The sequence below is a fragment of the Ips typographus genome, linkage group LG1 (genome assembly GCF_016097725.1).
Source record: "Ips typographus isolate SLU linkage group LG1, UJ_Ityp_2.0, whole genome shotgun sequence".
Classification (NCBI taxonomy): Eukaryota; Metazoa; Arthropoda; class Insecta; order Coleoptera; family Curculionidae; genus Ips; species Ips typographus.
Genome location: NC_138422.1, coordinates 26,772,532 through 26,784,414, shown reverse-complemented (window position 1 = coordinate 26,784,414; position 11,883 = coordinate 26,772,532). Strand labels below are relative to the sequence as shown.

General features: G+C 32.7%; 1 protein-coding gene across 4 annotated transcripts in view; it reads right to left on the bottom strand.

The window, feature by feature from the left end:
• Window positions 1–1,531: 1,531 nt before the first annotated feature.
• LOC145735985 (fatty acyl-CoA reductase wat-like) overlaps window positions 1,532–11,883 on the bottom strand; it is a 15,497-nt gene continuing 5,145 nt past the window's right edge. The window contains exons 2-9 of one of the 4 annotated variants that reach the window (XM_081990180.1): window positions 8,257–8,570; window positions 7,927–8,198; window positions 7,577–7,686; window positions 3,960–4,152; window positions 2,413–2,520; window positions 2,212–2,358; window positions 1,743–2,000; window positions 1,532–1,690 (exon numbers count right to left, since the gene is read on the bottom strand). In XM_081990180.1, the coding sequence (XP_081846306.1) occupies window positions 1,561–1,690; window positions 1,743–2,000; window positions 2,212–2,358; window positions 2,413–2,520; window positions 3,960–4,152; window positions 7,577–7,686; window positions 7,927–8,198; window positions 8,257–8,562 (1,524 nt within the window). In that variant the 5' untranslated portion in view covers window positions 8,563–8,570 and the 3' untranslated portion in view covers window positions 1,532–1,560. Of the gene's footprint in view, window positions 1,691–1,742; window positions 2,001–2,211; window positions 2,359–2,412; window positions 2,521–3,959; window positions 4,153–7,576; window positions 7,687–7,926; window positions 8,199–8,256; window positions 8,684–11,883 lie in introns of all 4 variants that reach the window. The other 3 variants (XM_081990169.1, XM_081990198.1, XM_081990190.1) reach the window with 3 other exon arrangements.

The following is an 11,883-nucleotide window of genomic DNA, read 5'->3' as shown; positions in this document are numbered from 1 at the left end:
GGTTTTGATCAAAGAGAACCAACTACAAGACACAATGTTATAAGTCCTGTAAATCAAAGAGAACACTATTATTCACAATAGAATCTGTCAACTCTACCAAAATGTAATCTGTAAATATAGTGCTATTACCTCATGGGACACACTGTTTGGTCCCATTTTTTTTGGGTTTGGAAAATTAGAATACTCTCAAGAAAATCGGAAAATGGCACTTTTTAAGTTTTGTCAAATTTTGCCCTATATTTTAGCGAGGAGAAGAAGTTTTCGGTGATTTGGTAAATGTGAGGTTCTAGGAGGGTCAGGAAAAGAAGTTAACCCAAGATTTTGGTAGGGTTGCCTAACCCATAATCTAATTAAGTTAGTCTATTTTAGGCCAATTTTTAGGCGTTTTTTTTAAGATAACTTAATAATGTTATGTATACAAGTTAATGAAAACACTCATCAAACGTAAAATGTACAAGGAAATTGCCAAGGAAATCAAAAAACGGACTATGTTCAATATTTTTAACTGCAGCAACTTAATATATCGCTGTAAATCTAATATTAGTAGTTCTGTGGGGCAATTTCTTTATTTTTATTTCTTACTTCTCCTTTTGTTGATGTAAACTGTAAACTAATAGTTACTGAAAATAGGCAACATCGAATTTTGTAATAGCAATGGTAAAATCGTAAAAGTTCATGTTTTTAGCAAAATTTACTTTTATAGTTTTTGATATTTTAGACAAACAATTATTTTCTATTTAATATGTTTTATCAAGTCCCGATCAAAAAATAAAAATTATAAGATATCTTAAAGAAATTTCGAAAAAAAACCTTGAAATGGGTAAAATTAGCTTAAAATGGCCTAACTTAAGTAGATTATGGGTTAGGAAACCAAACCAGGTCCCCTGACTATTCTAGAACCTCACATTGACAAAAACACCGGAAACTTCTGCTCAATGCAAAAATATTAGACAAATTTTGGCAAAAACTCAAAAACCCAGTTTTTTCGATTTTCCTAAGCTCTCAATGGCCAAATTTAACGTAGTGTAATTAGCACTCTAAGCAAACAAATTGTTATAAAGTCGGAATTAAATAACTTTTTTTTCCCGAGTGAACCTAATGTCCACTCTGGAATTTGAAAAGTTAAAATGGTCCATAAACCAACAAAATTCACTGGACGCTCCATAAAACCGAAATGTCACTACAGTACGTCACCTGCCTTTAATCCGAACCGAATATAAAACCCAACACTCGTAGAATAAGGGTACATAAAGATAATGGGGTTAGCTTTAAAAGATTTTCTCACTCGACGACCGGTGAAACGATATTCTCGAGCTTGGAAAAATTGTATTTTATATCTGCTACGGTAACGATATTGCTGAGTATACATATTATTCAACCTCTAATCTGAATTTGATGTGCCCAGGCAGGTAAAAGTACATAGTCAAGTCGAGCTCGATACGACAAAACGTATTAATAAGAAAAACGAAATTGGTTCTTCGGGCGCTTTCCCTTAAGATTCGAAACGGGAAAATGGTCATTCTCTTGCATGTTTTTCGTAAAGGAATCTTTATTTGTTAACTACATCAAAGCGTGATGGGTTTTTAACCTAGACAGCCATCTTCTCAGCAGTTTTGCCAGTCTCATTAAAAAAGGATAACTTATAAAATACAAACAGAGGTATTTGAGAATGTCATGCAACATCACTAGTCTGGAAAAAATATGTTATATCGTTAATAATAATAACACATAAATTAATTTACCTTTGATATTTAGCAGTGTGATATTGACTTTTGGACATATCTTCCTTTAAAGTGTACTTCTTCAAACCTAGCATGAGGTTTTTTAAGTAATTCTTAATTTGAAGATTACCAAAGTCAAAGTTGTAAACAGCTCTATCTTGGTCACTAAGTTTCTTCAGTAAAGCTTTGGAGTTATCGTTTTTGATTGTCCACTCTTGCACCAAAAAGTAATGAAGCACCATCATGACTTTATCCAGTTTGGCGTAGATTTTTCGCATCCTAAATAAAACCAATAAAAAAAGCATTACTACAAATTGACGATTTGGCTTAATTTGCCCCCAGACTGAATCAAATCATAACTTCAGTGAGAAACAAAGGCCTATCGATTTTTTTATGTAATAAAAAAGCTTTTATTATCGCAATTACTTCCATCCACTAAACCTAATTTTCTCGAACAAATTAGTTTCAGATATTGGCTTAAAGAACTTACTGAGGTTTCCTTCCACTAATCATCAGCAAACCGTCAAACAGATATGCAGGAGTTGTATGCAGGAAAAATTTCACAATTCGGAACAACCATTTGTTATCTATTATAAACAGTATAGGATTCCAGACTGTTCGTTTGAACGGAATGTATCTGGAAATACGTTAATTGTTGTAAAGGAAAAGCTGTAACATTTTAAGTGTTTACCCGCATTTCTCTGCTATCGACGTGTATTCTCTTATGGAGACGTATAAAGGAGTTCCATTACCCGAAAAGTTGATGACACTAGGTTTGTAGTTGGATCGGTCGGTTTTCCTGAAATGAAGATGGGAATGAAGGATTGTGTGTGAAAGTAGTAAAAACGTTTTGTTTTTTTTTTTTTAATTTATGAAGGTGCATATTTTGGATAGTGTCAATGTTGTTTCAAACATTCCGGTAACAAAGGAGCTTTTAAAATTTCTATCTGATGACGTTCTTATAATAGATATAAACCTAGAAATAAAATTAACACTGGGCATTAGTAGTAGGATCAAAAAGTGAGCAAAACAAACCTACACCTTAGCTTTGATATAGGTAATGCTAAGATATTGGTTGTAAGAAAACATAGATTGGTTGGATTGACTGGGACTCAACCTTATGCAACATAAGATATTTGTGAGAAGTAGAATATTTTGGGGTTCTAGTTGGATGAGAGGCATAGAGGATGGTATTTTCTTATAATTTATACTGAATGTCTTCGCAGGTTACTTCTTTAACTTAGCATGTTTTTCAATTTTCTATTTGCTTCAGTACCATTTAATTCATGTTTTTCTAGTCACAGGATACAGCATCACAGTTTCGCAACTAAAATTCGTCATAGACCCAGACAAATTTTTACCAAATATAAATCGAATCAACAAACTTGGCCGGATGATCATATTACACTCATATAAACTAGAGAAGGACCTTTTCTAGTTTTCTCAATGATTCAAAATAATATCAACTAATTTGATAGGGCAGCATTGTTTACTGTACCCCAAGATGAAGGGTAGCTTGAAAAAACAATATCCGTGACTTTTACATTGGCGATACATTAGAAATTTAATAGATGACCAAAGTTGTCTGAACAATTTGGTGCTGAAATGCTAAAAGTTAAATATGAGCATAACGTTTTTGTTAATGGGTAGACTTGACCCAGTTTTTTTACGTTTTCTACTTGTAAGTGCGGGTGGTCTCTCTGTCAGTTCATACGATAATATGTGTTAATATTCTACACATTCATTGATATTGCAACCAAAAAGTCGTAGTACTACCTAAATGTTCCGAATAGGTAGACTTATACCTATTGAACAGTTTGACCCAAATTGTACGCTTTTAAAATGGGAATTGCCAATTTTATTAAATATCAATCATTACAATTTAACCGCGTTCTACAGGGTGGGTTAAAAAAATCTTACAAAACAAAAATGAAATGTTTTACCATACACATGAAATGTGTTAACTTTAGTGTTACGTCATTGAATTGTATCTTGATTTTTCCCATACGTGATAATTCTATGTGACTTTCGCACAATCTTCGGGTATAAAAACTTCCTCGATAAAACCGTAATCAACATCAGGGAACGATTACGTGGCGGTATCCCACGGGGTCGCTACGCACCAATAAACATTTTAGAAACGTATAATAGGGACGCGGCGCCGAAAACGTCAAAAGTCGTTTATTCGACCCTCCTCAAATCCGGCATTGTTCTTGCTTGCGTCCTTAATATACAAACCATTGAGTGGCCACTTCCCAAGCGTGGCACAATAGTCCGTTGATAACCAGGTCGCCGGGCACGGTGTCCGCCTTTATTCCGGGATTTCCCCGGATTACTCGAAGGATTCCGCAATTTGAAGACAGGAGGATGCCCAAAGGACCGTATAGGTTATCTGACCATCCCTCCATAGGATCCGATACTGTTGAGGTCACTAAAAAAAATTCAGACTGACAATAATGATATTCCTGTGGCTACAAAGAGTACAGATGCAATCATGTAATCTAGCACTGAGCTGCTTAGAGCAGAAAGCTGAGCTTGGCTGAGCTTTCAAATTAATTATTTTGAATACAGTCATCGAAAAATTTTGTGGCTATTTTAGCATAATACCAAAATTTTTATGTTCATAATTAGTCCATTATTGTGGTCTGACATCCAACTACCTATCCCTTAAACACAATTTACTAGCAACGAGAGGATTGCCCTAGTGTTTTACCAAACAGTTTACCGAAACCGATAAAGTTACATTAAGACACAGGAGCAAGTTTCCTTAACATAGAAACTACTTCCAATTAAATTCGATTGAGGAAACTTTATGATTACTTTTACTTGAATTTATAATTAGCAAGGTATAGGAGGGATTGCTTGTAGTTTTAAGAGAAACTTTTACTAATAGGTACGTATTTACTTCATTAATTCATTCCGTTTAGGTTGGTTTGGCTGTGAAATAAGTAAGTCTGTAACTCAAAGAATTGATGTTAGTTTTAAACCCAATCAGAAAATTTAAAACACAAACTAAACAAACTGTTAGAAAATCTACTTTAAGCAACTAGATAACTCAACCTTGTGCAAAAAAACTGACTGAATATTTGTACGACAAAGACTTGTTAACAATCTCTGGATTCGTTGCTAAATATATGACGTAATGCGTAATCTCAACCTATTTGTTAAATCTAATTTCCAAAAATCAATAAACGAGAGTTCGTGCTTGATTTTGTTAATTACGAAGGCGCTGCTTGGTAATGAAATTTGACAAAAACCTCGGAAAATTACAAAGCTAACTATGCAACGAACTTCAATCTCTGGTAACTCAGTGATTCCTAGTTACAGTAGTTACACTATCAAACAGACTATGAAAAGAAGTATATTAAAGAATATATTAAATTATACATCTTGGCGACTTAGCGAGGTTAGAAAGAAGAGTGAAATTATGATCTAAAAAGACCGCATTAAAATTCACAGGACATAGAGCACCGCATTTTCTACATTTTTTCTAAATACCAAGCTAAAACCAAAAGTGGTTTCACCAGAAATGATCATATCTTAGGTTGGATTATGGTACAAAATATGTATTTCGATAATTTTGACGTTTTTCTTTGTAAAACTGGTCTTTAATATACCATGGAGATATCGATTATTTGAAGAGATATAAGGAAGTTTAATTTGGAGCAAAATTGAGCAATAAGGAGTCTGGTAAAATGCCGCTTTAAAAATTAAAAAATTCTTAGTATCCAAAAAAAAAACGAAACTTTAGAAATTAGATTTTATATTTTTACTACTTTATAAGATAATTTTTTTAATAATTAATTTAAATGATAAGAAACGCGATCTAATCTTTATAAATTGTTGACTGATATCATGTACAATGCACTTTTTCTGAAGATACAATTTGTGATAATTTAGCTAAAATGTAACAAAAAAAAAATACATTTTAATAAGTAAAATCTAATATGACGTTCCCAAACCAAAAACCTAAAAACTGATGATGGTTGTCAAAAACTGAGACTTTTTGTCATTAATGATAATGTAGTAGTTATAAAAAGACAAAAAATGACACAGTAAAATAGCATTAATTTTTAGATGCCTCATCAAATAAATCAGGAGAAACCCAGAAGAGTGTGATAAAATGACATCAATCAACCATTGTTTAGAATGTCACCTGCTCATTGGTTTGAAAATGGCAATGATGTCACGTGAGGAAGTGTCAAGTGTGTGTCAAGTGTCAAGGATATTTTCATGGTAGATACCAGAAACAAAAACCGTTTTGATGTTATTACTAAATACATGGTATCAACTTTTATAACTCTTCCAAAAAAGAAAAATGCCAAGCAGTGCTCTGACTACCGTACCATTAGCTTGATGGCTCACATATTGAAAGTCCTGCTGAAGGTAGTCCATGGTAGAGTATTCAGGAAAATAGACTTAGACATCGGCGATACACAATTTGAATTCAGTAAAGGCCTAGGAACAAGGGAAGCGCTAGTTTCACTCAATGTCCTGTCACAAAGATGTCTAGATATAAATCAAGACATATATATATGCTTTATAGACTACAATAAAGCTTTCGATAAAGTGAGGCATGACTTGCTCATAGAAACATTAATAAAGAGAAGAATAGACCTCAGAGACATAAGAATAATATCAAACTTACACTATGGTCAAAAAGCAGTAGTACGAATAGAAGACATGACATCAGAAGAAATAGAAATACAGAGAGGTGTTCGTCAAGGGTGTATACTATCACCAATCCTCTTTAATCTGTACTCGGAGGACATAATAAATAGGGCACTTGATGATCAGAACATAGGCATTAAGATCAACGGCATGACAATAAATAATCTGAGGTATGTTGACGATACAGTTATTCTGGCTGGAACATACGAAGATCTGCAGACGCTAATTAATAGAATGGTCACGGTAAGCGAAGAATATGGACTATCAGTGAACATAAACGAAACAAAATATATGTTGATGACAAAAACAACTCAGGACATTCGTAGGATATTCGTAAACAATCAACCTATTGAGAGAGTAAGAGAATACAAATACCTAGGCACGACCATTAATGAAAACAACGACAGCTCACAAGAAATACGAATCAGAATCAAACAGGCCAGAAGCACATTTATAAAAATGAAAAGACTTTTCTGCTGTTGGGATCTAAACCTGGAACTGAAAATACGACTAATGAGATGCTATGTGCTGTCCGTACTGTATTATGGGATGGAAGCCTGGACGCTGAAGGTAACCGAAATGAGGAGACTGGAAGCGTTTGAGATGTGGATATACCGAAGAATACTGAGGATTTCATGGGTAGGCGAATAACCAACGTGGAAGTGATGAGACGTATGAATAAGGAGAGAGAAGTTATTACGACAATTAAGGCCAGAAAATTGCAATATATGGGACATGTCATGAGGGGGGAAAAGTATCGAATATTGCAACTTATTATGCAAGGAAAAATCGAAGGAAAGAGATCTATGGGGAGAAGACGAAATTCATGGCTGAAGAACCTTAGAGAATGGTTTGGTTGCAATAACTATTTAGAGCTGCGGTCTCAAAAATAAGAATCGCCCTGGTGATTGCCAACTTGCGAAACGGAGACGGCACCTGAAGAAGAAGACCAGCTTTTGGTTGAGGGTCAGGTTGATCATGGTAAAACAGAGTTGTTTTGGTACTATGCTATAATGGAGTCTAAACGTTCACTTATCAAACTGTCCAGAAAATTTTGATAGTATTATAATGTAAATTTATTTAAAACTTTTACTTTTTGCAATTGGAAGGAAATACTTTGTTATAACCATAAACAAAGCCTAAATTTATACATTTCTATTAGTGACTTATGTAAAAGAACTCACCTATAGTAGGTCTAAAAAGTGCTACAGGCATATTGTTCCCTTCCGACAGTAACAAATGTTCCGACACTGCTTTTGTGAAGGTATACGTGTTGGGCCATTTCCCGACGATTCTATAAAAGGAAACGATTACATTACGACTATTTTCATAGTAGAATAGCACAATTTTCTAATCTAGCGCCTTACATGCGCCAGCATGCAGGCACATAAATTACGACCTGTTTCAAGGGGAAGTATTTTAATGTCGCTGGGAAATTTTGCAAGCCACAAAGAAAAGGCCATTAATTATTCCATTATGGAGTTGGCACAATAGCCAGTTTGCATATATAGGTGGAAATATGAAAGTTTCATACCCTTTACTAATATTGTTTAAAAGTTCCGAATGCATTTCCTGAACGATTTTAATCAAAAGTCTTGGATTGATAGGTGGATCGTAGAATTTTTCTTCTATAACCTGGTTGAGGCAGTTGGAATAGGCTGTGGAGACTAGGATGAAGGCTTCGATGATTTGGGAACCATGCATTACATCCAAGATTTCTGCTGTTCCATGCACGTTGGTCATTACTGCTTCTTCCAGTTTGGAATCCATGTTTAAAGAAGCTCCACAATGAAACACCATGTTGATCTGTTGAAAATAATTAAATGTATAGATTATCAGTAATTGTTTGTGTGTTATGCCATACGTTCTCCCTTAGAAACGTGATGTCTTTCTTGGAAATCCCGAGATGTCGCTTCCTGAGGTCTCCCTCAATTGGACGCACTTTATCCATAAACAAAGTTTCGGATATACGAAAAAAAATTTGTTCTTCAAACATTTTAGTAACGCGCTTCTCAAAGTCAATATCTTGTTTACCTCTCACAATCAAGTAAATATTTTTTACTTCGGTGGTTCTTAAAAGTTTCTCAATGATCATCTTACCGAAATACCCAGTTCCACCAGTAAGCAGAACGTTTTTATTCTTGTAAAACTCCGCAACTGCACTAGACATGTTTCGCACTCAGGCAGTAAAGGGAGAACTTTTAAGCGACAATCAATGCAACAAATTCCGAGGTAAACTAGCTCTCTCTAGGGGGAAAAGTCGATGGACGACACAGACCCAGTATATTTATCTATTATAGATTCAATTAAATATTAAGAAGACGGTGTAGCGGGGATAAACTTTCCAGAGCATTATTGATTGTTTTTCTTTTCCAACCTTGTATTTTATTGGCAACTTTTTAAGATAATTACTATTTTATTCTCAGTTTTTGTTGATTCTTATTGTTATAACATGATGTTAGTTATTCAACTCTAGGTACCAATTAATTGGTTGATAATTGATGACATGTTAATTGTCTAAATAAAAATTGAGATTTTTATGGTAAAATGTGATTATTATGAATACACAGACTTTAGTATGTGAAGATAGACTTCTACTTTTCATGACAATTTGTTTTAATTTAATTTTATAACTAAATTATTTGTTTTGTAGAAAATATGATCTTTATGAGAATTTTTATGTCTCCAATAAACATGTTTGCAAAGGTAATGCCTAATCAGTTTTCAATAAAAACTCCAAGAAATGAATGTATACGAGCATAGATTATCAGTATTCAGGGAATTGTTAGTTGGGAATAATAATAAAAAATTTCAAATGTAAGAGAAACTGTCATGAGGTGCTGTATTCGATAGCAAAATAATATACAGACTGTTCTATTATTAAAAAACTCACATAAGGTTAGTATGCCACAATTTTTTGTGACATCCTGTATAATTCAAATGCGTTGTGTTCGAATATTTAGAACAAATTGTACAATAAAGTAATAAAGATCTTTTTCTGATATATTTGGGATTTATTAGCAAAACCTTCTCCTCTTCCTAATCTTTTGAAGTAGCAATTTATATTGAACTGAATAAATAGTAGTATGTCATAGACGACTAGAAAATTTGAATTGTTCTTAAATTGTAATTTAATTGTTGAAGATCTCTGTTTGGTAAAATTAATAAAGAACCGTCACAATGACTTATTTATATCATAAAGACTTGATAGCCAGAATTTCCTAGATTTACTATGCCATAAGTTAACTAATATTTTAGTTTCAAACTGTTTTCTGGTGCAGTGTTTGATACTCTAAATCAAATGGACCAGAACTGGCAATGAACTTACTTTATCACTTTCTAAGGAATTTAGGAAGAAAGGAAGAACTTTACACAATGAAGTTTACTATAAGTTCTTTAGGATGTAAACTGTGTCAACTGGTAATTTTACCAACTCCCCCATAGGAGAACCCAATTCTCGGGTTCTCCCAAACTTGGAAGTAACAAACATAATTTACAAAAATTGATTGCATTTGTGTAGTGTATACAGGGTGGTCCAGATTTAAATGTCAATAATTCACCATTCGATAGCCCATCAAAAAATAAGTTAACATACATTGTCATTTTTCTGAAAAAGGCTTCCTAAGGAAAATACAGTTTTTCAAATTTCACTTTAAAAAATCGTTTTTTTTGTCATAACTGTCAGACCGTTGGATCAAATTCGGAACAAGCACTCATGAAATTAATACTCATTATGAATGACGTTTGCCAAAATTCTCCAGAAGCATAGATACAGGAAGATGGTTTTCATGTTTTTGTCTTATTTTCTAGGTCTTTGAATATTTTTCAAAAATTACAGTTTCTTTTAATTTTATTGTTCACGATGAAAAATTAATTATCTCTTATACAACTCTAATTTGAAACTTCGTTTACGAGATAATTCACTTATTACGTTCAAAGACCCAAAACTAACCCAACCCAACTTAAAAATTGTCTTGGAAACGAAAAATTGACTTAAGAAGCCTAAAAAATTTCATTGTAGCCAGTTTTCATAGTTTCCAAATAAACTGAAATACTTTAGTTTTGAAAATTGACTTAGAAAAGATAAAAAATTATTTCAGAAGCTTAAAAATTGTTTGTAACCAGTTTTAATACAAATCGAGAGACTTTAATATTCAAAATTGACTTGTTTACATAAAAAACCACATTTAAACCTTAAAAATTTACTTGAACACCAAAAAGTGACATCAGAAACGTAAAATTTGCATTTGAAGTAAGTTTTCATAATTTGAAGACAAATTTCATTATTTTAGTCTTGAAAATATTCTTAGATACAGGACATTGACATTAGATTCATGAAAATTGCTTTGAAAACCAATTTTTCGTACCTTTTACTTTGCTTTTAATTTTTTTAGAATTCTGGACTATTTTTAGTGTTTCAAAACTGCTTTCAGCTTAGAAAATCGAAATTGTTGACATAGCAAACTTAAAAAACAATTTTTACATTCTCCATAACTTCTAGACACCTCAGTGCTAAAAATTCAAGTATTTCTTAAAAATCTAGACTGTTTTTAGTGCTTTAAGATGCTTCAATACTATTTTTTGACTTATCAGGCCTAAAAGCCAGTTTGTACACTATCCGTAGTCTTGAAAAAAATGTCATTTCAAGCTTAGCTTCTTTACTATTAAATTTCTACACTCATAGGTGCAATAAATTGTAGTATCTCTAAGAAATTCAGACTGTTTTTAGTGCTTTTTAAGACTGAAAAATCGAGTTTAAGATTATTTCCTCAAAGAAGTTTCTTCCGTAATAAAAGTAAAAAATGTTGGTACCAAATGCTACGATATTAGTCTTGAGAAATAAAATAGTCCGAAAATTTAATTTACTTCTAGTCTTGTTTCAGAAAATTGAGTTGTACACCAATTAAGTCCTGAAAATAGACTTTTGGACTTTCTTTAGTCCTAGTAAAGTTAGTTTTAACCTTAGAAATCAACTTTTAGATTATTTTTAGTAGCAAAAAATGAGTTTCATGTTCAATACAATCTTTGTCTTGATTTCCGGACAGGTTTTAGTTTTTACCAGAAAGGCAGTCTGAGAAAACGAATTATGAGACTATTCCTAGTAGTTAATAGCAAGTTTTTAGACTATTTAGTACAAATTTGGACTCTCACAAGTCTTAAATGTTCAGTTTTACACTATAAAACGATTTTTTAAATTGAAATTTGGTGGGCTGTATCTTAGAAAACGTTTCTCAGAAAAATTACATAATGCAAGTCAACTTATTTTTTGATTGACTATCGAATGGTGAATTATTGACACTTAAAACTGGACCACCCTGTATACACTATTAAATCTACAGAATAATTCACAAAGTTATAGAAATAAGCATAATAATAATAAGTTTTTAAGTCCCAAGTATCAAGTGAATATTACTATAAATAAGTCATAGTGGTACACATAATTTAGGTTTATTTTATTGAGTTGTATTATTACACAGATTACTAGCAAATG